Raw genomic sequence first — 26265 nt, 5'->3', positions numbered from 1 at the left:
TTCCAGACTACCAGATAATTTCTAGCCAATGCTCCTGTGTCATCAGATACAGTTTAGAACAAGAACTGTAGTGCAGACAATATAATAATATAACCTTAAACAATAATACAAACAATAATACATTTTTGACCCTAGGAAAATCATGAATGACTAATGGTAATGGCTTGTTAAGGCTTAAATTCCCCACTGTCTCAACTTGTCAATACCTCTACCCCACTTGAGACATGGGACGAGTTCAGCCTTAAGACTTGGGTGAGGACATAAAAATATTCACAATATAAAGCAAAATTTAATCTGCAAAGGTCAAAAACAGACAGTATTTGGCACTGGCTTTAGACCCTGCTTTTTTCAGTTTTGTAAACAAGCAAGGAGTTACTAACCCAGTGCCCACATAGGTGATGGTAAGAAAGCAGTACATAGGTTATGTGATCTTACCTATAGCAGCACACAGATGACATGATCTTAACCTATAGCAGCACACACAGGTGATGTGATCTTAACGTATAGCAGCACACACAGATGATGTGACCTTAACCTATAGCAGCACACGAGGTGACAGGATCTTAACCTACAGCAGCAGGCACAGGTGACAGGATCTTAACCTACAGCAGCACACATAGGTGACGTGACCTTAACCTACAGCAGCACACATAGGTGATGTGATCCTGACCTTCAGCAGCACACACCAGTGACATGATCCTAACCTGCAGCAGCACACACAGGTGACATGACCTTAACTTACAGCAGCACGCACAGGTGACAGGATCTTAACCTACAGCAGCACACACAGGTTACGTGACCTTAACCTATAGCAACACACACAGGTGATGTGATCTAATGTACAGCAGCACATACAGGTGACCTGATCTAACCTACAGCAGAGCACGCTGTGGGATCAAGGTTCAGCTGGATGGCTGCACCATACTTCTCAGTGAAGAGCCCTCAAAGATAAGTTCAAGTTGTTAACTGGCTGCAGTGGCTTATGGACTCCAGTCTCCCCTAATGGAATCAACCCTCCATTAAGCTGTAAAACTACTGCAATTAGGGTCATCTCCAGGGATGTGTTACTACTTAAGAGAACAACTTGTTGAATTAAATATTCAGACTTCTCTTAAAATTAAGTGATGCAATGGCCGGGTCAGATAGCATGACAGTCTCCCTTGGTATGCCTGCAGTTCCTCAAAGATGCCTTCAGAAATATGCAGTATCTCGTGGAAGGGATATTCTAATGACGCAAATGCCTTGGGCATAAATTCTTAATGTGAGCCAGGTCCTTTCTGTGCTCTTGTGATGCACTTTTTGATAAATGGAGATTGTTTATGAAGAGTCCCTGGCATATCCCCCAGGTACCAGCACTGTGGCCACGTAGTTCAGGAAAATGCATAGGTGGGGCAGAAGATGGTTTGTGAATAACTTACGCATTGCTTCCTGAGATTGCAATCATTCCTGCAGGCTCAGGAACTTTGCTGAAGTATGATTCAGCTCTTAGATTTCACATTTGGAAAGGGGAAAAATCACAAGACAAAAAGTCTTCCACAATGCACTGCCTGCTGATCCCACTGGTAAAATCTGTTTCCATGTGCAAGGGCAATATTTATATCATAAACTACTTTATGTCCCCTGACATTTAGGGTAGGTCTCATTGGTGGAGCCACTCTTATCTACGTTTGATAACCTGGTTCAGAGGTGAGGGTGTGTGGATAAGAGAACCAGCTCTGAGATAGCCAGCACAAATCCCAGGGCAGAGCCACCACCAGTGTCTAGCACATGGAACTCAACTCCTTGAAAAATGACTTACAGGGTACTGCTGAAAGATGTGCCTTTAGCAACCTCCATGGCCTTAGACAAGAAAACAAGGTATTGCTGGTTCTATCAGAAAAAAGTCAGAATGGCTCTGTTTAAGAAAGGACACTTTATTTCCTTCCCTTTGAAATGAAATTCTCTCAATGTGAGTGTGAGAGATGGGCTGACATAAAATTCCCCAGCTTGCCCTCAGATCACTATTTTAGGCTCAGTCTGTTTAGTTCCAGGGTAGTGGCTGCCTCTGGTTGCTCACCAGACAACTGTCCAAGGAGATAAACACAGCCTCGTACTGCCTAGTTTTAAGAAATCAAAAAGAATAAGATTCCCCCATCTCTTGATAAAAATGCCATTTGAAATTGCATTAGTAAGTTGAATTTAGCAGTATTTATTGAACAGTCAGTAGTAGTGCTGTGGTGGGTATATTTCTGAGAAAAGTATAGGTTCTGTATTTAGGATGCTTGCAGTCTAGCCAGGTCACAAGACAAACAGCTCATGTGATGGAGGCAACCCAGACAGGCTTCTTTATCAGATGGCTGTTGAGCTCTTCTTGGAAAAGTACAAAGGAGTAAGAGGGTTTCTAAATAAAAAAGTCCCTACCAGGTAGAGAGCCTCCAGGTGGGAAGCCCATGCAGTCCACGTTCTGGGGTAGCCTGAGAACGAAAGCTAAGGGGACAGTTCAGGATTGTAACAATATAATCAATAAAATATACTTAAAAAAAAAGAAGAAGAAGACAGTTCAGGGACTCAGTGAAAAAACCCTGGGGAGGTGTGGCCGCCTGATACAGAAGAGGAGCCCACCAGGCCCCCGGCCAGGACAGTGAGCATTCGAGGGTCTTCAAAGGGGAGCAGGATGATAGAATGGCCAAGTGCAGATGGAGACCTTCGAAGGCGGGTGCTGTGTGCAAGGACTGAAAGACAGGCATGAAAAGCACTGTGGAGATTTATTCTGCAGGGCTTACAGTCGAGGAGGAAACCAAAGGTGACTGGACCTGTCAGCCTAAGGGGCCTGGGAGAGAGACAGGAACATGAGGACCCGAGTGTCTTCACCTACAGTGAGTGTGAGGAGTTTGTGACCCGCAGGGAGTGTGAGGAGTTGTGTGACCTGTGGTGGGCTGAGGAGTTGTGTGACCTATAGTTGGTTCATCTATATTTTTTAAAAAAGAGAATAAATGGTTAAATCTTTAAAGCTCCTAAAGAATGTAAGCATCAGAATAAAACCACAACCACAACATACAATTTAAGAAATTAACGAAAAATAAATTTCCACCTGTAGCAGACTTCACAATTACACTCATTCTCCTTCTTACTGAGTCAAAACTCAAAATCTCCAGCAATTCAAACCTGGAAAAAAGATTAAAAATTGTTTTTAATTTTTATCTAGCTCTGTGTATCATGACATCTGGGTATTTATCGGCCTTTCCACAGAGGAATGTCTGGCACTACCTCTCCCCACCCTGCCCAGGCCTTTAAAAAGCATCATCTCCATCCACCCCCCACCTCCGCCTCTCCCTGGAGAGCACTGATGTCGCAGCTCTTTCAAGGAGGAATGTGGAGGTAGAGCGGTTCCCTCCACAGACACAGTGGAAATGTCTGGATTCATGTGATGGGGGGTTCTGCTCCTGCTGCTGGCACCAGGGCCCTACAGAGGACAGAGGGAGGCAGAGGCCAGGCTCTCATCTCCCTACCACCGGGACCCTCGCCTGGGTGTCCACCTCCCACCCCAGCCTGGTGCTCATGGAGTTTGTGCATCAAACAAACTATATGTCTTATGTGCTGATTTACTTTCCTAAATTCTGCTGAACACAAACCCACAGGTTGTATCAGAGGTTTTGATCCCTGATAATAAATCAGTGTCCTTTAAATTGATAAAAATCATTTAAAAAGTAAAGAATACTGACATTTAATCAGCTTGTGTAGTCTTATTACCAGAAGACTCGTGATTTCTGTCTGGCGTTTGAAATACTGAAAATCCTCCAGCCCCCCCAACACTACCTCTGCGAGGCAGCAGCTCAGGCGTGAGTGGGGAACTTCTGCGACACCAGTCCCTGCTCACAAGCTGGCAAAGGGGGTTCAGAAGAGGACTCCCCAAGAGGAGTGGCGTGGGGATTATTTTGAGCTGAGGACAATAGAGACCGTGCAGGCTCATGAGAAACTTTTACCTCTCCCTTAAAGAATTTAAATCAGGGGCCTTGCCCATAACAAGAGTTATCACCGGAGATAACTTTTTATGACTTATCTACATGGCAGGGTAAACATCTAATGAACATGTGCTCTTCTCCCTGTCCTGTGGATGACCTTGTCTCTGAAGCCTAGTGCTCAGAAAGTCCAGGATACCTCATTTTCCCTTTCTGTCTCTGAACCTCTAGGGCAGGGGCTGGGAGTGGGGGAATCTCACTCTCTCATGTATGTGGGTTCCGAGACATATACATGTATTTAAATTGGGCTATTTTCTCTGTTAATCTGTCTCATGTCCATTTGGTTATCAGACCGCCTGAAAGAACCTAGAAGCGTAAAGGAAAGTTTCTTCCTCTCTCACACTGGTGAAAAGGTTCCCTGTGAATTCTTAAGTAGCACTGTGCTGAGTATTATAATTTCAGTAGTGACTGCATTTTCAGTTACAAACCAGAAGCCCTACAGCAATGTCACCCTGCCCCCAGTCACCCCAACAGCGATATCACTCTGCCCCCGCCCCAGGGGTGACCGCACAACTCCTAGAAAGCCCCCAATCTGATGGAGGAACCCCAGCTACACCAGTCTAGGACCCAGCAGCCAGTTCTGGAGTCAAGGGGTTCACCACTTCCACTAACCTGGGAGTTTATTTTTCAGAAGAAGGAAAGTTTAAAATCCACCTTTTTGAAACCATCACCACTAAATCTTAGGTTTCTCACCCATCTGCCAGTATCCATTCCTGCATATTTATGATTATTTATATAGGAGAGATGGACTACCTGATCTTCTGAGTCAAAATTCAAGATAGACCATCTGACTCTAAGACCAGTAACTTTACAGAGACGGTTTCTAAAGTGTGTGGGCACTAATGATTTGAAAAGTGAAACCATCCAATGTCCATCTGGTAATTGCAAAGTGCACCTTCTCTGACTGTTTCCTACAGGACACTGTGCTCCACAGCCTGGGAACTGGTGCTCTGTGAACACAGGGTTCCATGGCCACTCCCAGGGAAGGCGCTTACTTTCCCCCCGCCCCCCAACATGGAGAGTTGGAGCGTGGCTGGGGGAGTGTTAGGACACACTGGTAGCTTTGAGAACCCTTGCAGTAAAACCTGATTTTAGGTGACTTAACCCAAAACCTTTTTAATGGCATAACACCATCCAACCAGTTTCTCCTCTAACTCTCCAACTCTTAAATTCTCCAGATGTTTCTGTTACATTCTTGGGGTTGTTACTGAGAAGAAGGGGGGACGAGTTCTGGGAGGAGTACAGAAAATTTGGTCTCTCACTCCCAGTGAAAAAACTTGGTAAAAACAATTCTTATTACCATAAGTTAATGTATAACATCCTTACCTTTCAATGTCATTGTCCCTATTTAATATCTCCATGTAATTATCCTTTAGCCTTAGGTATGTAAAACCAAGTCTGCAAAAGAGAAGATGAACCCAGTGGTTAATATACAACTTTTATATTCCTCTTTCATAGAATCTTTCTGTTTTACATTTTGGTAAAGCCTTTCTTTTTGAAAAAGAAGTATTTCTGGTAAAACAAAGGTAGTAAGCTGAATTATAAACTTAGGAAATTACAACACTGAATTTATTCATCACCTCAAAAAATTCACAGGAACCTAAAGAAGTTTTGGCTTACTCTCTCAAGCGCCCCATGGATGAGGCACATTCTTATTGATGGGTATTGACAGGTTTCAGAAAGACAGTAGGTGCGTGGATTGGTCTCTGTCTGTACGGACCCATTTTTACTCACTGATTAGTGGGGTTGTTTAGTAGAGGTTACAACTCAGAATTAGAAGCACCCTGAGAGACTGCTAATCTCCACACCAACTCTCATTTTACTGATGAGGAAACTGCCCAGAGCAGGCAGCCAGTCAACAAACATCTGCAGAGCCCTTAATCTGTATCACCCTCCTCTACCAGCTGTTTGGACACATGCTGGGAGTGCAAGGAGGAGAAGGGTACGGCTTCTGGACTCCAGGAGCTTACAGATATAGGAGGTGGAAACATATCATTCTAATACAGCATGAAGCCATAATGGTATAAAGGTGCTATGGGACCTGACCCAACCCAGGCAGGAGCTGATAGGGTAGCTGAAGGAAAGGCTCTTTAGAAGGTGCATCTAAAATGACAGGCAGAACAGCATGTCCTAACTACTGATATCTATGACTGAATGTATTTTAATTTCTGAAGACTCATTTTTCAAGAAGAGAAATCTAGCTTTGAGAAGTCTTCCATATGTGTGCGTGGATTTATGGATTTAAGAAGGTCTGATGTGATATAATTTACATACCTGATGCCACCATTTAAATTGCATGAAAAACATACATTAGTTTAGTCAACAATAAAAACATTATTCTAATTAGGTAAGAGGTTTTCAACGCCCATTTATCAATGGTAGCAAAGAGGGAAGATTAGTACCATTAGTATTAAATTCGAATGTAAGCTTTGATAATTGGAAAAACATTTCCCTTGACTTGAAATTATGCCACATATATGGAATATTTAAATTATTTTTCCAAGTGTTTGCTTAAATGCCATATATGTCATGAGGCAGCAAGAACTCCCAATAAAAAGACATTGAAGGCGGGTGCAAGAAGCACATAGACTTAATACGATACGATACAAAGAGAGGGACGCTAACAGTAAGAAAGCCCCAGCTCTCCAGCTTAATCCCTTTCCATGTGGTGTGACTTTGGGAAAGTTGTTTCACATCTCTGGACATCAATTCTTTAGGATGGATGAGGAAAATTTTTCAGAACAGTGTCTAAGATTGTTTACATCTTTAAAAGCCTATCACTATTTGGAATGGCCCCTAACCTTCTTATTAAAAAAGTGAGGAGGAAAAACTACCCATATAAGACAGTGACAAACACTGTGGCAACTGGAACCAAGCTGCTTCTCATGCTGATGGCGGGCTGTATTCAGGAGCGACCCACTTCTACCAACATGGAGGTTGAGAAAACACTGAGCATAAAGGCAGTACCTGCTCAGCTCACTCCCCAGCAAGCATCCCAGGCACAGGGGCCTGACTTGGACACTTTTAGTAAGAGCCCCGTAGTGCACTGTTGGGGGTTGAAAAGAACTCTAAGACCAGATTGGCTCACCCCTCACTTCTGGGACCAAACTTGCGAGCAGCCAGACATACCTCTGGATACCCTCGACTAAGGCCACCTCATCAGGCGAGGACGATATGTACACACAGGATTTCCCCGAGTCTGGTGACTTCCTAGGCCCATCCACGTCATCATCATCTTTCACCTGGATGGTGTGGCACAGACAGAGGGCCCGGAAAAACAGTTCTTCTCGCTCCTAGAAAAATGCAGGCACAAAACCCCACACATCTATGGCATATCAGCTTAAAGGAGTTGGAAAATAAACAGAAGACAATAAACAATAAAGCAGGACATGAAATCTTTAAGGGTTAGAAAGTATTAGTTTGCCTTTGGTGGTCAGGCGATTTAGTGTAACGGTGGCTTTTATTCACGTGAGCACTTCTATGATCAAGACCAATGGACTATGAAGACTGAAAAGAAATGAATATTTAGTGAGATGAGGTGATGGGTTCAAGGTCACAAGAGAAGAACACAGTGGACGGAGCCTCAGACCAGCTGAGGCAGTACTGTAGGGCCTCCTGGAGCCTGGATTCCCTCGGGAGCCCAGGAAGATTTCTGTGGGGTTCTAGGGTGCCATCGTGGCTGAGGGGGGCCAAGAAAGGCTGGACTTGCATCAGACATGCCAGGCGGGGGGAGTTCCAGCAGGTGGCAAGAGGGGATAATGCCTGTGGAGTACCTCACAAAGGCCAAAGACCACCTACCCTTCTCCTCTCACACGGGTGAAACGGCAGTTTCTGTACTGAAATCACCTAAAGCAAAAGTACTGGAGTACGGTTTGCTTTGTCACAAAAGGCTGTCACAACGCAGCTCACTAAGGCAGGCTATCCTTGGTGCCCTAGGGTATACAACACAGGGCCCTGCAGTCACCAAGCCTTCTGGAATGGTCTCCTGGCTGACCACTAATGAGGGTCACAGCTTCCTCCTAGAAATGCTGCAATCTGAAGCCACAGCAGTTGGTGTGTGTATGTGTGTGCACTCCATATGTGCATGCATGTCTATGTGTGTGAGTGCAGAGTGTGTGTCTGTAACTGTGTGGACACATATGAGGATATGTGCATAGAGGCATATCTATACATGCATGCACGGCACTGTGTACATGCATAGCACCTGCGGATGTCAGTGTGGACATGTGTGGGCTCAGATGTATTCATATGTGCTTGAGTGTGTGTACATGTGTATGAGTACAAGTACACATGGTATGCAGGTTACTTTGCTCACAGCCCACCATTTGCCTCGCTTGTCCATATTTTGCAAGCTATTCCTAACACAATGTGACCGATTCACTGGTGAGAGATGGTGGCATCTCACTTACGTTGCTGGAAGATTAATGTCCTTCCTAGATCCCAGAACAAGAGGTGACAACAGGCTATCTTGTGAACTGGGACAGTGTGACAGTGATGGTCCCTAAAGAGAAAACACTTGTTGGGAGAGTGGCCACCTACCCTCCCACTGACGCCTGGGGAAGAGTCGATCATGTCGATGCCGGAAGCGCTGGGAAGAACCTGCCCGTTGCAGATGACATGTGGCACATAGACATGGCCCTCAATGCAGCACTCCTTGAACTCCATGTTGTTCTCCGTGAGGGTGCCGGTCTTGTCCGTGAAGATATACTCCACCTGCAGACACAAGGCTTGGCTGGATAGTACTGACCTGACCCAGGAGGTGGAGGGGAGGACTTCGCTCTCCAGAATAAAGGCAGTTTACTTTTCTCCGGATGTGAAGCTCAAAGAACACATCCTCTTAGTCACTTTACTGTGGGTACTAACATTGGGTGGAGACAGTCTTCCATTTGTTAGAAAGATAGGAGACTGGGGGGCACAGGGCTATAGACCTGAATCTTATCTAACAAAAAACTCAAGGATGTAGATACAATAAACTCATTTTATAAGGTCTGGGAGCTCAAAAATAACCCTATCATTTAAGGTTCAGAAGATACAATTCAAACAAATAAAAGAATAGAACAAATTTCAGATTTCATCATGGAAAGTGTTAAAACTACACCTAGTTATAAATCCTAAATTTTGATAGACTCAGGTTATATACTCCTCATGGATGACTGAAAGAAGGTGGGGATTCTGGAATCCAGGTGACATGGTAGGAGGCATCAGGAGCGTGTGTGCCTGTCTCTGTCGGGGACCTGCTGGTCTGAGGGTCACAGGGGAGGTGTCCAGGGTGCTGAGTCCAGGCTCAGTCCCTCCAATCCACAGGACACAGAGGTAGAATTTAAAATGATAATAAAGTACAGAGTGTGGGAGGCATAAAAGACCTATCATAAAACGAGCCATGTGTTTTATAGCGCACCTTTTCAGTTAGGTCTCTGAGAAAAATGTTCCTTTTGGTCATAAATCCCACAGCAGAAAATGCCTTTTCTATGTGTGCCTGGCTCTAATAAGTAAGTTATAACTACAAAGTAATGCCTTATGAATATTATTTTTAAAAAAACCCTGCCATTAAATGCTTGCCCAAAACTCTGCTGAGCCTTTCCCCATGCTCTAGAAAATTAGCGACCTGAGTAGAGTCCACATTTGAGATCACTCCCCAGCACTGATGGCTGTGCTGTTTGATGTGAACAATACCTGAATTTTTTCAAAGTGAAGATTCACAATAATATGAGTATTTCACAATGTTTCATCCTCTAAAACAAGCCTTTGCACAAATCTCTGGAGCACCTGTGCTATAAAGTCAGTCTCAGACTTTGAGTCAGAATAATTTGCTGCATTGCACACAGCTCTACATTTTTCTTATTACAGAAAAAGAATTCTTTCCTCCATGAATTTCCCAAGAATACACAAGATATGCCATTTATTATTGCAAAGGATATGAAATTCATGGAGGTAAGGATATTCTAGTAATGAGCAACCAAATTATGACTTGTGCATTGCTGACAAAGACAATACTCCACCACCAGGGGTGCCGAATGTCCTAGAGGAATGCACTGAAAGTCAAATTCATGAACAAGCAAAATACTATCTTTTAGTGACAAATATCCCTGACCTGAGGAAATGAAGCCATAGCTATCTATCAGAGACTAAGCATCTATTACAGACTGCTGTTTTGGGACCACAAGGGAGTGGATTGCAGCTACTAGTCTAAAATAGCTCTGTTTGCAAAAATACTACTCAACATTTCTTCCCTGTTAAAAATCATAATAAATTAGTGTTTACTAAATGCCCTTTCTTGCAACATAAAGTCTGGGAAAGGATTAAACTGGGGGCAATGGGAAGGTTCCCACTAAAGGCCAGAGGACCAAAGTGAGGTCAGGGGGACAGGCCTCTCCTTAGTGCTCTTTTTCAAAGGAGAGGCTGAGTTTGGGGTCAGGTAGACTAGAGTGAACATGGGTTCTGCCCCTCATCCAGGTGATCCTGGATGGCAATGTCCGTCCCACCCGCGCCCCCCCCCCAACCCCGTGGTGGTTCCATTGGACACTGTGGTGGGTGCCTCACCTCTGTTTATCTCATTCAATCCTCACTACACTCTGACAAGGCAGGTACCTGTTATTTTGCCCATTTTACAGATTGAGAAGCTCAAGGTGCACAGAGTTTATGCCACCTGTCCCCTGCCATGAAGGTATCAATGTGTAGCAGAATTTCAATGCAGGTATTTTGAACTCTGCAATACAGCAGGCTATTGGAACTCTCCAGAGTCTCACTCTTTTTTTTTTTTTTTTTAATTTTGGTTTTTCAATTACAGTTGTCCCCTTTCCCCCTAATTTCTCTCCCCCACCCAACCCACCCCCTCTCCCACAATCTATCCCTCCCCGTTGTCCATGTCCATGAGTCATTTATACGGGTTCTTTGACTAAACCCTTCCCTTACTTATCCCCCTTCTCTCCCTCTCCCCTCCCCCCTATTGACTGCTATTCTGCTCTTTGTTCTATTTAGTTCCTTTGTTTGTGTTGTTCTTTAGTTTCCTGTATTAGGTGATATCATATGGTATTTTTCTTTCTTTGCCTGGCTTATTTCACTAAGCATAATTCTCTCTAGTTCCATCCATGTTGTTGCAAATGGCAGGAGTTCCTTCTTTCTTTCTTTTAAAATAAGAATAACTGGTTCACTGTCAGAACTGAAGGAAATCAGGGATCAAAGCCAAGTACAATGCCTATGAAGTAGGTACTCAATAAATGTTAGCTCACTTTTACCCCTTCATCTCAATTCACAGCATTACCCAGAATAAGCACCATTTAGGTCATGAATGAGCTTGTATCAACCAGTTAATGTAATCAATTTTGCATAACTTGTAACTATAAAAGCACTACCAAAGAAAAAAAAATTTTGTTGTTGTCTTTCACCAGTTAAATGTTATATCTCTGCATGAATTAAAATAGAAAACTTGTTATTTGACCATCTGGATGATTTCCCTACATGATAGGAATCATTTAGAATCTAGCTACCTGGGAACATAAAATAGAGGGAGACTCAATGGTCAAAAGATTATGAGAGACAATTCAGGAGACACTGACCTGTCCTAACTCTTCGTTTAAATCTGAGGTGTTGACGAGAGGCCCTTCCCCTATTTTCTCATCAAACATTTCTTCATCCCAGGTGATGAAATACGAGCCGAGGAACTTCTGCATCTCCACCGTGACGTACATGGACACAGGGATGATGTAGTTGAACAGAACCATGAAGGCCAGGAAGTCCGTGAATGCCCTGAGAAACTGAGAGAACACTGTGATTTCCCATGTCTGCGTCTCAGGCACAAGTCATATAAGTGCAATTTTTAAATACAAGTATTTCAAATCCAAAGATAAGGTTTACTTGCCTGTCACTTAATTTTAGCACTGCGATGGCCTCAGGCCAGCCAGGCCTGCAGTGGGTAAGCATTAAGTCATCTGTTAGACAGTCACAGTGTCAGGAGACAGGAAGCTTCCCAATTGAGCCAGTGGGAAGCTTTACATTTTGAATATTCCAAGTTTCCTTGGAGACTCTGACAAATGATCAGTTGACTTTGTAATAACCCATAGGTGCCAAAAACATCAGTCTGGTCCAAATGATTTTCTATATAGTTTTGTCTTTATCTCTAAGCCATTTAATTTTATGGGAGGCCCATGAACACAGGGAAGAAGTAGGGACCATAGTCTGGAATTACACAAACTTCATGCTGAACTCAGTGGGCCCTGGTCTGAATTTGTATCAAACTCAGTGGACCCTGGTTAGCATTTGTACCCTGGCTCAGGTCTGCACTGAGTAGACACTGGTCTGGATTTGCACACAGCCCCACTCTGTACTGAGCTGACACCAGTCTGGTCTGGACTCAGTGGGACCAACCAGAAAACTATACTGTTTTAAGTAGAAGAGATTCAATTTAATTATTTTATTATACTGGTTTCAGAAAAATATTTTTGATAAACATGGGCAACTGAACTGGAATCTCCTAAGGAAAAATGAAACCAATTCTTACCCTAATTTCCATATAATTGAGACTCTCCTTTTTTCCATATACTGACCATAAGTAAGAACCATTTACCTGACAATCATTAATGAGCATTCATTGAACATCCTCTAAATATGGGACACCAAAAACATTTAAGGAGCATCCATATGACTTTACTATGAGAACCGATAGCTTTCTAGACTTGTATAGTCAAATTCCAAAAAAAGTCAAGAGCAATCAGTTCTGCAGCTAGAGGCAACGGATACTTTCAATATCAATGAATGCGTCTATTACAAAGATTTAATCCATCACAACTTCATCATGTTCTCGTTAACACATTTTCATAACAATGGCCTACAGGGCATCTTTTATCACTGTAAAGGAAATCACTTTCCATACCAGGTTCCTCTGTCTTTCTGCTTCAGTTTTCTGATTATACCACGGCTCATCTCGGAATGGTTCACTCTGCCATACGTATTTCAGGGCAGTATTTATCAGTGCTTTGCTTATCAGAATGCAGAGGTACACAATGAGGAATACATTCATTGATCTAAAACACAGGACAATGATGTTACTTAGTTATTGTTCCCTGAAGAATTGAGAGCTGTACATCTGTGTGTCAAGATGAACACATTATGACAAAATAGATTAGGAATAGCACAACAGTAAGTTTTAATGACCCCTCCCCCCAATCAACTGACAGAGTGAAAATTAAAATGTAAGCTCATATCTATCTGTCTGTCCAATGTGATCACTGGCATGTGATTCTAAATGCTGCAAGGGAAACAACTAAGTAAAGGGAAAGTTTTGTAAACAGGAGAGAAAACTCCACCACAGCTGACAAGGGTTTCTGCATGGTCTAGGATTCTATCATTTAAAGAACATCTATAAATCAATATCTTCTATCACTAAGCATCAACCAATGAGTTCCAAGTTTAGAAATTACCACCACAAAGGAAGGAGGGAGGAAAGAAAATTAAAAGTAAAGGAAATGCTCTCTGTGTAAGAATAATGCTGACTCCTTAGCCACTATCTTAGCAGACCCTGTGAAGAATGTGTGATTTTCCAATATCTATTTCTGAAACCTATTTGTCAATGTAGATATCTGGAAATAAAGCATTCTTGCTTAAGAACCAAATCTGTATTTTCATACTTGATGTAGCCAGAGTTGGACAAGAAACCAAGATCACATTTCAAGATTGACATTTCAAGTGTGGGTAGAAGATACCCTAAGAGTCTTACCCCCAAATCTGTAAGTAGCACACAGCTCTTTGTTAAATAATATGTAACCACTCAGTGGTCCACTTCAAGTCAAGAATACACTTTTAGCAAGAGGCAAAGATAAAACAATTCTGGGCCACATTATAAATTCAACTCTCTCCCTGACTTATTTTTATAAAGATTTTATATTTTATGATTTACTAAAAGACAGACTCTGTTCTCTCTGCTAATGCTTTCCTCAGTAAAACATGTGGTTTTCAACACCCCAAATTAAAAATGATCCTATTTTGACTTTTTCATGAAATGGTGGGAGGAGCTGTTGAACATCTGCAAATGACTTTGAACTGGAACTTTGGAGTGTCCACCCCAGGGGGTCTGAGGAAGTGGGCTGAAGGTGTGAGGCCATTTACATCCCCACAAAATGAGATAGTCAATCCATATAATCAGCTCTACTGTCTATCTAGACACCATGAAGAAATTGCTAATAAGGCCAAGAGAAAAATGTTTTCTCATCTACGGCAGTTTGGTTTAGTGTTAAGTCACAGATTTTTATGCACTTCAAACAATGGGGGCGCTGAACCTTACTTTTCTACAGCAGATCGTTTCTGGGATTTTGATTGATAATTCAGTGCCATCTTGGTTTCCATGCCCGTGTAAATAGCAACACCTATGAAGTAGAAGAATAAAATGTCAGAACAATAACACACTTATATTTGCCTTTATATAGTCAGTCAGTTACACACAGCTATGAATGAAAATGAAATTTTGGATAAAACAAATTATATTTTAAATTTTACTAGGTAAGCTAACTGTTCATAAAGAGTCATACAACAGGATTCTTTAGACTAAAGAAATACTTTTTCATTTCCTGCATAGAGAACAATTTGTATTTTTTAAAAACTTCAGATTTTAATAAATTGGGTTTTCCCACAATAGGGCACACCTATGTATTTTAAGTTGTCTCATTTTAATAAAAACATAAAAAATAACCCACCAAAAAAATGGGAGATACTAGGAACAAAATGCAGCCACTAGGAGAAATTTGTTACAAAATATACTGTATGAATTCTTTCGTGGATTAACTTCATGTTTCTGAGTCAAAAACTATAGGCACTTAATAGATAAGCAATATCCTCAGAAGCCATTGCTTTATGGATTGTGGTTATAATATCAATACCGGTTCTTAGTGAGGCAGAATTATTGCTGCCCTCAAGTCCACAGTACCTCAAAGCAGAGATGCTTTCATGGTACCACTATTTTAATTACTTAACATACCCTTAATTTTAGAGGCTGTTATTAATAATTCACTAATTCAAACATTTACCAAAGATTTTCTCAGTGTTCTTTAGCGTGGCTCCTCTAAGAAGCAAGTTTTCCGATCCTAATGGCCTGTAAAGACAAGAATGATCAGAAACAGGGCAATGGAAAAGTCGTAGAAAAGGCATGCTACAAAGTAAAAGTCAATTCATTTGCCGAACAGACTTCATTTTAAGAGGAAATTGTCTAAATGTAGATTTGCCTATATTTAGATTAGAAAAGTTAGCCTGGGTCCATGTAAAAATGTGTGATCTTTACCTGTGGGAGGTTAAGACCATGCTCTGCTGGAAGGATTCAGCAGGGTTCTAGCTTTGCGAGCACCTGCTATCCTAGTGTGGCCCTTGTTAGGAAAGCAGGCTCCCAGCCCCACCCCACACCTACTGAGCCAGATCTGAAAGTTTTAACAACATCCTATTAAGTGATTGCTCATGATGGTTGTGGGCCAACAAGTAGGGTCTCTGCACCCATGTCATCAGTAGCACCTCGGACTTGTCAGAAGGATAAACTTAACAGACTGAACCAGAAACCCGCTCCTAATAGGTCTCAGGTTTGAGGACCACTGGACTGGAGCACCCCAAATGTTCTGGAAAAGTGAAAGGGTGGTGCCTGTGACTTATGTGGCATCAAGCTATTTCTATCACATCCTTAGGGAGACTCAGTGTATCTCATGCAATAACAATCACACTTGAAAGAGGAAGCTGGGATACTCTGGGTACATTTATAAACACCTGCAGTCAAGTCCACAAAGACGCTCTGAATACAGGTGGCCTATACATCTGGAATAATTCATGCATTGCTACTTTGGGGGGAAACAGGCAACAACCATGGAATTTAAAAATAATTCATGTTAGAACAAGCCCTGCCCTAAGCATTCAACACTCAAGAGGGAGCAACAGACAAATCTCCGCCTTTTGGAGGTTCATATCCTAGCAGTTCCCTTTGTGGATAGAGTAATAATTTCTTCTCATTTCCCAAGAGTAAAAGACAAATAAGCAGAGTTCAACTTTACACATTTTACTATTGTCAGCATCCTACTGATTTTCTTTGGAAGTTGAAAGCATTTGCTGAAGTTTGCTTTTTTACTTCTTCGGTGTATTTCATTTCCTTTAAGAACGGAATGTTGAGAACCTACTGAATGCCATAAACTTAGAATGTGTTCAGTAAATCTAGCTGATACAGCTCAGGACTGTGCCCAGCTGAAGATGAGACAGAGACGGGACTGCTGCGAGTGGCGAGTTGCCTAGGACACAGTTGGCCTGATGTGCCTGCCCAGGGCTGTCCAAGGGTCTCAACACTCACCCCTCAGCCCGACAGCCATGAGAGACAGAGCTCCCAGGGCTGTACACTTGCTGCTGTCTGGCTGTATTTTAAGTACTGTCAGCCTCTGTGAGCAACACTCTTACAATAATTCATGTTGAACATGCTTATGAAAACAAATGGCCCCTTTAAAATGTGGCTCTGGGAAGTCTAAAAATAGTTTACTTTTAAAAGTACTTTGCTTCTAGTTTGGACAGGAGGATGAAGAAATATTACCCTGAATGGATTAAGAACTTAAGATATATATAATTCATAACAGTCCACACCACAAACTTATAACTATCTTTAAATACTCAAATATTAAAAGTCTGCTGAATAGTATAAATACATTAAAAGCTAAACAGCATTGTTATTAAGATACAAAACATATTAGTAATTATCTTCCCAAGCTGCTCAGCATTGAACTTTGTCTAAATGTAAAGCATGTAAAGCCTGCTCTGTTTACTTTTTTGGATTCATCCCATAAGAAGTATGAATAAATCTAAATCTATAACTTGTTCAAACACTAATTCACACAAGACACAGAAATACAGATTATTTCTCCAAAGTAATACGAATTACCTGTGGACTGATATTTAGGAAAGACCATGGCAATGCCTTCATAAATTCTGAAAAGCATCAACTAACCAGCTAACAACTAATGATGATAAAAACATACTAAGAAGTGCACGAATTATTTCCTTTAAAACAAATTGTTTCAGTGGCTTTACAAGGACATCAGCCCCAATGAATTATATTTCAGTAACATTTATTTTGCAGCAATTTCCTACTGAGCTTATTTTACTTCTGGATACTTTTTTATAAAATATATAAAGTGCTATCAGGATATCAGCAATTTGGAGACTGCTTAAACTGGAAGAAAAATAATTTCTCTAACAAGTGAGGTTTACAAAAAGGATCAACTTCTAAACCTACTTAAAGACAATTTCCTAAACTGTAGGTCTTGAGTACCTCAGCAGCAAAGAACTGCAAGGATCTTGAAACAATGTCCTGATTAAACATCTGCAGGCCTAGGGAGGTAGACATAACACAGACACAGATAGATATGGGCTGGATGATAGGAGATCATACTTGTCCTGACCACAGACAGGTTATCATACCCACCTGTTACCTACACTGGTCACAGCAGATGCCCAGACAACAGGTTCCTAAATCCCCAGGTGGGTGTGAACCTACAACAGGCCCTTGTGAAGCACGTCCCCTTAAGTCTAGATAAAATCCAGAGCCAAAAACATATCCTAGTAATGATTATGAGTAGGTTCGGACATTCTAATACAAGGGCTTCCAATTCAGAAAGCTTTCAGCTTCATAGCTGATGACAACATAGTTGTCTATAAATTATGAAAGGGAATTTCTATTGGGGGAACTGCAACCTCTCCTTTGCCTTAGAACTGTTAGATGGGCTCCTGAACTTTCCCTGCTGTGAGAAAATCCTCAGCAGAATCTTGGGAGAGAACATTTTCCATGAGTGTCATTAGTTTGTTAACACACACAGTGCAGACACAAAAGAAATCAGAAAAAACTAGAACCTGGATTTCTGGGGAAGTTGAATTCTATTTTCAAAATCCAATAGAACAACAACAATAAAAAACTCTTATCAGTAAAAACATTCACTTATAATTTAAAAATATAGAGAAAAATATCTCCAGAAGCATTTATAAGAAGCATATTGCCTTACCTCACCACAGGGTCATTCTGATCATTGTAAACATTTATACGGCCCACAAACCTGGCGACAGAAAAGTGGGGTTACTGACATGGCAGCAAAGGGGTGGGAGAGGCAGACCCAAAGTGCCCGATCCTACACACCTGCCTTCCTGTTTCCAAGAAAGGAGAAAATGTGCGCTCAGGACCTGGGATTCTTGACTCAAAACCATATTCACGTGTGGCTAAACCACTCTACCTTCCTCCTCTTTTCTCAGTTTACTTTTATTCTTATTAACCTATGACTTAAATGATCTTCCTTATAAGCACTTCCTCAAAATATAGAAAAATTTTATTTCTGCAACAAATTTAGTTCCGTTAAGCCACTTCTAATGTTTATATAAGTAACCATAGATTTAAATATTGCTGGACTCTGAAAATATAAAAGTAACCTCTTTTTAACTCCGTCTTAACTTTTTCACAGTGATTTACATTCTCTTTCCAACAACTGCGCTGCTAGACTATTTAAAAGAGTGGAAAGCAAGAACAATGCTTAGGGGATAAAGAGGTACTTATGGGGACCACAGATCTGGCTTACTTGTAGAGGTCGGGCTGGGGCTGCTCGCACTCAATGGTAGCATGTAGGCCATCTATATCTTCTTCAGTATGAAATCCCTTTGTGTCTTGAACTGCATAATGTGTCTACAGATTAACAAGAAATGTGAATTCATAGCAAAATGAGCAACACAGACCTAGCAGCCAATGCCTTCAATCCTAGGGCAGCCCTGACATCTAATATTTTGTGCATATAAACAAGACCAATTACAAGACCTGATTAGCATATGAGAGAAGCAATAAAAAAGAATTTACAAACGTTAAAGTTACAGAATTATAGACTACTACTGTTATTCCTATATCTATTAGGTGCCAGAAAGTTCTCCCATTCTTACCCAGTGTTCTCAAATTAAAACTAATAGCAACACTTGGGATTCTTCCTCAAAATTGGACACCTCGATTTATCTGTCATGGTAGTGACTATCAATTAAGCAACAAATTTAAAGCTAAAATATTCCTTTTTGTTTATATAACACACTATTGTTTATAGAGCTGTAATCGGTATTAGGAACTGCCTCGCCAACACTGTTCGGGGAGTGTAAGCTTTCTGCACAGCTGCTCACCTGGCCTCCACCGAGGGCTCCTCCAACCTGAAGGTTCATTAGAATCCCCATGGAGGGCCTGCAAGGCACTGACTCCTGGACCCCAACTGGGATCATTTGGAAAATGCAATTCTTAGGCCCCATCCCAGAGTTTCTGATGCCATAGGGCAGGAGTGGGCCCAAGGACTGCATTTCTAGCATGATCCTACATGATGCCTATGCTGCTGGTTGGGGACCCTACTGGGAGACCACTGGCCTGGATGGTATTAGTAAGCATGAAAAGGTGGGCTCTCCTTGGGAGGAGAGAGGAGAGAAACACCCATGCATAAGGGCCCGGGGAAGGAGGACACATCTGTAAACCTCCTCTTTTCTTTCTCTCTAATAATCAAGTGTAAGACAAACAGAATGTTCAATAAATCAGATAAACAGGAGATATGATCACAGCAGCAGCAGCAGCAGCAGCATTTATAGCATCTCAGGGGTGTTTATTGTGTGTCAGCACTTCAGGAACTTTTCTAATTATGCCCTCACAAGAGTCCCTGGAACGCAGGTTTGTTCCTATTTTACAGATGTGAAAACTCCAGAGAGATCAAATATCTGCCACAGTCATACAAGCAATACATGTTACCAGTGCAGGAGTCCCACTCCTCACTCTGCGTTTAAGGAAAGGGCTCAGATCTATCCAGTCCCTGTGCCAAACCAAACACCCAGAAATAAGGCCAGAGGGCACACATTTAAGAGGCTTATCACAACACACAAAAAGTCAAAATGAAACATGGATTCTATAATAATAAGATCTGCCAATCTGGACAGCTATAAAATTTTACCCTGAAAAAAATAATACATCTGGAGGCCTGCAGCATCTGCTCACTAGTGATGCTGAGAAGCTCTTGAACAACACCATCCCTCCCACGGGATGGGGTGGAGAGGGCAGCCCACAGCCATCAGTGGAGGTGCATGGCTCTATCTATTTTGTTTATTTATTACACACTTTATTTGTCTAACAGTTGATTATTAGAGAGAAAGATAGGAGGATATTTAGGGATGTTTATTGTCAGGAAGGACAGGAACATAAACTCCCCACACTCCAGAGACCAGTGGCAGGTTACAATAAACACCTGACAACCAAGCCAGGGATTTCTATCCCCAGAATTACTGTTGCTCACAACTGGTTGTGCCAGAAGGTCAACTCTCTTGGGATATGCTACAAAGAAAACATGAAAGAAAATACCGAAAACCCCCCCACAGGGCTTTATACTGTAATACCATGAGTTATCCATAAAAGATGAGCACATCCTTTGGTATTTTTGCAAAGAAAATTTCTCTTTCTCATCCTAGAAATTGCCTCTATATATAGGTATTGCTTAAGGACTGTGTTAGAGCTGTAATTTTGTGAGCTGATGCCTTGGAAATAGTTGAAATATGCTCACTTTTATAAACTCCTTGGGAGCTCTCAGATTTGTAAAGTAATGAAAATCTTAAAGTTAATAGCAATAATGTTCTATTCTTTCATGATTGTTAATTAAAATTTTGTAGCATCAGCTACCAGTACAGAATTCCATACTGAATATAAGAAATTAATTATAACCTCAGATATTATTAAAACATGTTAACAAAAAGACACTCATTAAAGTAATAGTGAGGCATAATATAGACTCATGTGTGACTTTTCACATAATTCCAGGGTAGTAAGGACACTAATTTTGACTGGTAAAATGAAAACTTTCAAAATTTCAGCAATCTATTTATTACATCCTTAATTTGGTACCTCCACTAAATGACACAGCTACATAAATAACATGAAGTTATTTCTGTCAACTCAAGATGGTTTGTTGTTACAGATACTGAGGGTGGAAAGAAAAAGTATAAAATAGAGAGAAAGAAGCAAAAGTCAAAAAACAATTTGGCCAGCACGACTCCCTGGGATTTCAACAAAAACACTGAATTTCCAAACACAATGTATTCAATAGTTTCTAGCCACACAAGCACTGCTGGGGACGGAAGGTAAGGCCCTGGAGAGGGTCTCCATTGAAAGGCATGTTACTTTGTGGCTTGATTCTCCATCTAAGCTGGCGGTTGTTACATGGCAGGTCCCATCTCCACGGCTGCTAGAGAGGAAGATCAGGTCACAGGGGAAGGTCTCATCCTCCTTGACCATGACGATGTCCCCAACCTGCAGGGCAAACAAACAGACAGTGTCATTAAATAAACCCTGCTTCTGTGCAGCAGGTTTTTCTTTTCCTAAAGTGCAAGTCGATACTCACAGATACCATTAGGGGGATAAGTGGATGCTCCTAGGGAAAGGTCATTTCTCAGGCATTCTACCCAAAACTGAGGACAGACAAAGTGAGGTTTCAATGTACCATTTTTAGATCTGTGAATTATCAAGGTGCATTATGATTAAATACTTTGCAATGGGAACATAGACAAACATCCATAACAAGATTATCCTTGATTCAGCCCAACAGGGTGAATTCTAGTGTTTCATAAATGTGTCCAAGTGGGGATTATTCTTGTAGGAAGGTGCTGACTTAAAGGTGTTTTAAAAACCAGGTAAGAGTTGTAAAAGCTGGCTGAACAACAGAACCAAGACACTGTCCAGATCACTGAAGCATGACTAAGAATAAGCAGAAGTGGTAATCTCACCCATTACAAAAGCTAGAGCAAAAATGAGCCCAGAATGTTTGTCATGAAGATTTTTAAATAAGATGAAATCATCCCAGTTTTACTACCATCACCAAGCAAGACATCTGACCTCCCAGAAAGGCCCGTTTTCTCCGATTGTGACTTTAGACTTTGTGTCTAAAAGGTAAATAACCATCAAAACCCAATCAATGACAGTGACTAGCTAGAGGGTTCAAAATCCTTCCAATTGCTTGGAAGTTCCTGCTGCCATGGGAAAAGTGCTGCCAGAAACAGGACATCACCATGCTTCTGTCTCTACTAGAAGTGGAGTTCCCTGTCACACTCATTGTTCCAACTGAATGTCTGGGAACTTAAAACTGGAGGATTACTCCTCAAACAGACCCTTTGGGTTTAATTTCCTTTGGGTGAAATTCCTATCAAAATCTCAGCAAAGATTTTTGTAGATGGGCCTATCCTAAAATTTATGTAAAAAGGTGTAGGCCCTAGAATAGCTACAACAGTCTTGAACAAGAAGAATGAGGTGTGTGTGTGTAGCGGGGAATCACCCTGCTGACAGGAAGGCTTTCTCTGCAGCTGTAGCGACCAGGACTGTGCTGGGACTGACAGGGAACTGGCACAGAGGCCAGTGCAACAGAACAGAGAACACTGAAACTGGCCCACACAAACATACTTACTGACTTTTGACAAAGGTACAAAAACAATTCAATAGAGAAGGGACAGCCTTTCCAAAAAATGATGGTAGAACAATTGGGCAGTCATAGGTTAAAAAAAGGGAACTTTGCCCTGGCTGGTGTGGCTCATTGGATTGAGTGCCAGCCTGCTAACCAAAAGGTTGCCGGTTACATTCCTAGTCAGGGCACACGCCTGGGTTGCGGCCCAGGTCCCCAGTTGGGTGCATGTGAGAGGCAACTGATCGATGTTTCTCTTGCAAAACGATGTTTCTCTCGCACAATGATGTTTCTCTCCCTCTCTGTTTCCCTTCCTTCCCTTTTCTCTAAAAATACATAAATAAATCTTTTAAAAAAGGAACTTTGCCCTAAACCTCACATTTTAGATGCAAATTAATTCCAAACAGATCATGAACTTAATGTAAATCATAAAACTGTAAAACTGTTAGAAAAAAGCAGAGGAGAACATCTTTGGACTCCAGGTTAGGCAAAGAGCTCTTAATCTTGACACTGAAAGCACAATCCATAAAAGAAAAACACAAAATCAATAAATTGGACTTCATAAAAATTTTTTAAATTTGCTTTGTGAAAACCTCATTAAGGGATTTCTGACAAAGGACTGATATTTAGAATATATGAACTTTCAAAATTCATCAGTAAAATCCCTCAAATAATACAACTAAAAAATAAGTAAAAGACAAGAAGAGTCCCCTTCTCCCCCCAACAGAAAAGGATATAATGATGGCAAATAAGCACATGGAAAGATATTCAACAGGACCTGAACAAACACTTCTCCGAAGAGGACATACGGAAGGTCCATAGGCACATGAAAAAATGCTCAACATCACTGGCCATCAGAGAGATGCAAGTAAAAACCACAATGAGATACCACCTTACACCTGTCAGAATGGCCATCATCAACAAATCGACAAACAACAAATGCTGGCGAGGATGTGGAGAAACAGGAACCCTACTGCACTGTTGGTGGGAATGCAGACTGGTGCAGCCACTATGGAAAACAGTATGGAATTACCTCAAAAAACTAAAAATGGAATGCCATTTGAACCAGTGATTCCACTGCTAGGATTATACCTGAAAAATCCTGAAACCCTAATTCAAGAGAACTTATGCACCCCTATGTTCATAGCAGCCCTGTTTACAATAGCTAAGTGCTGGAAACAGCCTAGGTGCCCATCTGTGGATGAGTGGATCAAAAAAACTGTGCTACATCTACACAATGGAATACTATGCAGCAGAAAGAAAGAAGGAACTCCTGCCATTTGCGACAACATGGATGGAACTAGAGAGAATTATGCTTAGTGAAATAAGCCAGGCAAAGAAAGCAAAATACCATATGATATCACCCAATACAGGAAACTAAAGAGCAACACAAACAAACGAACTAAATAGGCAAAGACTAGAATAGTAGTCAGTAGGGGGGAGGGGGGAGGGAGAGAAGGGGGATAAGTAAGGAAAGGGTCTAGTCAAGGAACGTATATGAATGACTCATGGACATGGACAACGGGGAGGGATACAATTGTGGGAGAGGGGATGGGCTGGGAGGGGGCAGCAATGGGGGGAAAATGGGACAACTGTAATTGAATAACAAAAAATAAAATTAAAAAAATAAAATAAAAAAATTAAAAAAAAGGAAAGATATTCAACATAGTTAGCCATTAGGGAAATGCAAATTTAAACCACACTAAGATACCAGAATGACTAAAATAAAAGATAGTGCCAACACCAAATGCTGGTGAGAATGGAGAAACTGGATCTCTCATACATTGCTTATGGGAAAGTAAAATTGTCCTGCACTTTGGGAAATTGTTCAGCAATTCCTTTTAAAACTAAAAATGGATTTACTATATGACCCAACAATTCAACTTGAGCTTTTATGCTACAGAAAGGGAATCTTTATTCACACAAAAATCTGTACACAAATGTTCAGAGCAGCTTATTCATAATACTCCCTAACTGGAAAATACCTAAATGTCCTTCAATCTTTGAATGTAAGAAACTCTGGGCTACCCCAATACCATGGTTTCCAGCAAAAGGAAGGAGCTACTGATGGGCACAACTGGGGTGAAATCAAGAGAATTGGGCTGAATGAAAAAAGCCAGTCCCAAAAGGTTTCAAACTGCATGATTCCATTTAGGTGAAGACATTCCTGAGACTACAAAGTTTTAGGAACGGACAAATTGAAGGTTTCTTTGCTAAAAGCCTCGCACCTCCTCTGAAGGATTGAGCCCGTATGGCCCACGAAGACCATGCCTTGAGTCGCAAGGACAGCCTGATCTTTCCTCCTTGTCTCACATAGTCGACTTAGAATTCTCTGCTTAGAACAGGCTGGATACAGAGCAGACATTCTTCATAGAAGAGCAGTGCATTAAAAATTCAATTTTGTGGTGGTAGATACTGTTCATGCATGTTTATAAAAAAAGAGATGTATATTAAAAATTACAAATTGCCAGTTATAAAAATAGTCACGGGGATATAAAGTATAAGAATATAGTCAACAATACTGTAGTAAGTATGTACGGTGCCAGATAGGTAACTCGACTTATTGGGGTGATCAATTTGTAAGGTATATGAATGTCATACACCTGAAACTAATACTGTATGTCAACTGTGATTTAAAAAATAATTTAATTTAAAAAGTATGGAAGACTTTGCAAAGGAAATTGCATTTAGGGCCTGGGGTCTGAAGGAGCCTATAACACATATATGGGGTCCCCACTGCTGTTCCCATGGCTGTGAGGCCTGTGCTCCCAGCCCCTCACCTCCCTGACCACTAGGAAAATGTCACCAATACAGACTGAGGGGAAGCTCAATCAGAATTACTAAAACACCTGGACAGCAAAATTTATAAAGCAAAGAAAATGTTGCTTAAAAACTTAAAAATACATACAATATCACTTATAATATACATAACATCTAGAAGTAGGTTAACAAAGATGGATCACGTGCTGATGACACGTGAACACACCTCCTGATACGTTCTTGTATTCTGGACCCTGTCCTTTTCCTGAGACAGTCACCAATCCCCAGGCTGACTAGGCTACCCCTCTTCAGGGATGTGCCTGACAGTGAAGGCCCACTTTTCTGTCATGTTGCACGAGGGCTGGCAACACTCTTTTACCACAACTTCCTGATGTCCCCACCACAATTTCTGGTCAGGAAAGCAGCCCAGAGAGACAACGGAGCTGACAGGCAAGGAGGAAAGGTGGGTGAGGAAACGAGGCGCAGGCAGGGTGACAAGGACTGGAGAAGGTGACAGAGGACAGATGGGCTCCACTCCTAGGTTCACAGCTAAACATTACTCTAGGACAAACTAAAAATTACACTTACTGTTTGTACACATACAGATGCTTCTAAATGGCTAGTGCAGGTCTGAGGGTAATCCACTTAATTTTAACATACATACGAAGACATAAAATTACATCAGTTACAGTAATCATTCACTGGGAAAAGTTAAAATGAAATCTTCAGTGAAATTTCGGACCCAATTCCCATAATTTCCAACTATTGAAGTTTGTATTAATATGATTTTGCCTTGTTCTAAAACAGATTTTTTGAAAGTGTTTAGAGCTTTTCTTGTCTTGACTGGTTAGTACAATTCAGTGATTTTCAACTGGTATGCTGCAAAAAATTTTAAAACATGCAATGCCTGACTATTTAGTCAGGGGCACTGACCTCTTTTCCCTTAGATTGTAAAAAAAAAAAAAAAAAAAATATGACAGCAGCCAACACAAGAGCCATCTAGAGTGAATGAATCAAAATTATATCTGTTTTCTTATTGTCAGATCAGCAACAAATATATTTTTGAT

At 41.3% G+C, this 26265-nt stretch overlaps 1 protein-coding gene across 3 annotated transcripts in view; it reads right to left on the bottom strand.

Annotated features, from left to right (window-relative positions):
• Positions 1-26265, bottom strand: part of ATP11A (ATPase phospholipid transporting 11A) — a 156349-nt gene that overhangs the window by 35059 nt on the left and 95025 nt on the right. For all 3 annotated transcript variants that reach the window (XM_090258539.1, XM_090258541.1, XM_090258540.1), the window contains exons 6-16: positions 21169-21297; positions 18566-18669; positions 18002-18052; positions 15014-15078; positions 14275-14356; positions 12868-13018; positions 11555-11752; positions 8538-8711; positions 7128-7291; positions 5325-5396; positions 3071-3144 (exon numbers count right to left, since the gene is read on the bottom strand). In XM_090258539.1, the coding sequence (XP_090114665.1) occupies positions 3071-3144; positions 5325-5396; positions 7128-7291; positions 8538-8711; positions 11555-11752; positions 12868-13018; positions 14275-14356; positions 15014-15078; positions 18002-18052; positions 18566-18669; positions 21169-21297 (1264 nt within the window). The remainder of the gene's footprint in view (positions 1-3070; positions 3145-5324; positions 5397-7127; positions 7292-8537; positions 8712-11554; positions 11753-12867; positions 13019-14274; positions 14357-15013; positions 15079-18001; positions 18053-18565; positions 18670-21168; positions 21298-26265) is intronic.

This window comes from Furipterus horrens, unplaced genomic scaffold (genome assembly GCF_987537825.1).
Source record: "Furipterus horrens unplaced genomic scaffold, mFurHor1.1.pri manual_scaffold_12, whole genome shotgun sequence".
Taxonomy (NCBI): Eukaryota; Metazoa; Chordata; class Mammalia; order Chiroptera; family Furipteridae; genus Furipterus; species Furipterus horrens.
Note: the sequence above shows the minus strand (reverse complement) of the source record. Positions and strands in the feature narration are given on the sequence as shown.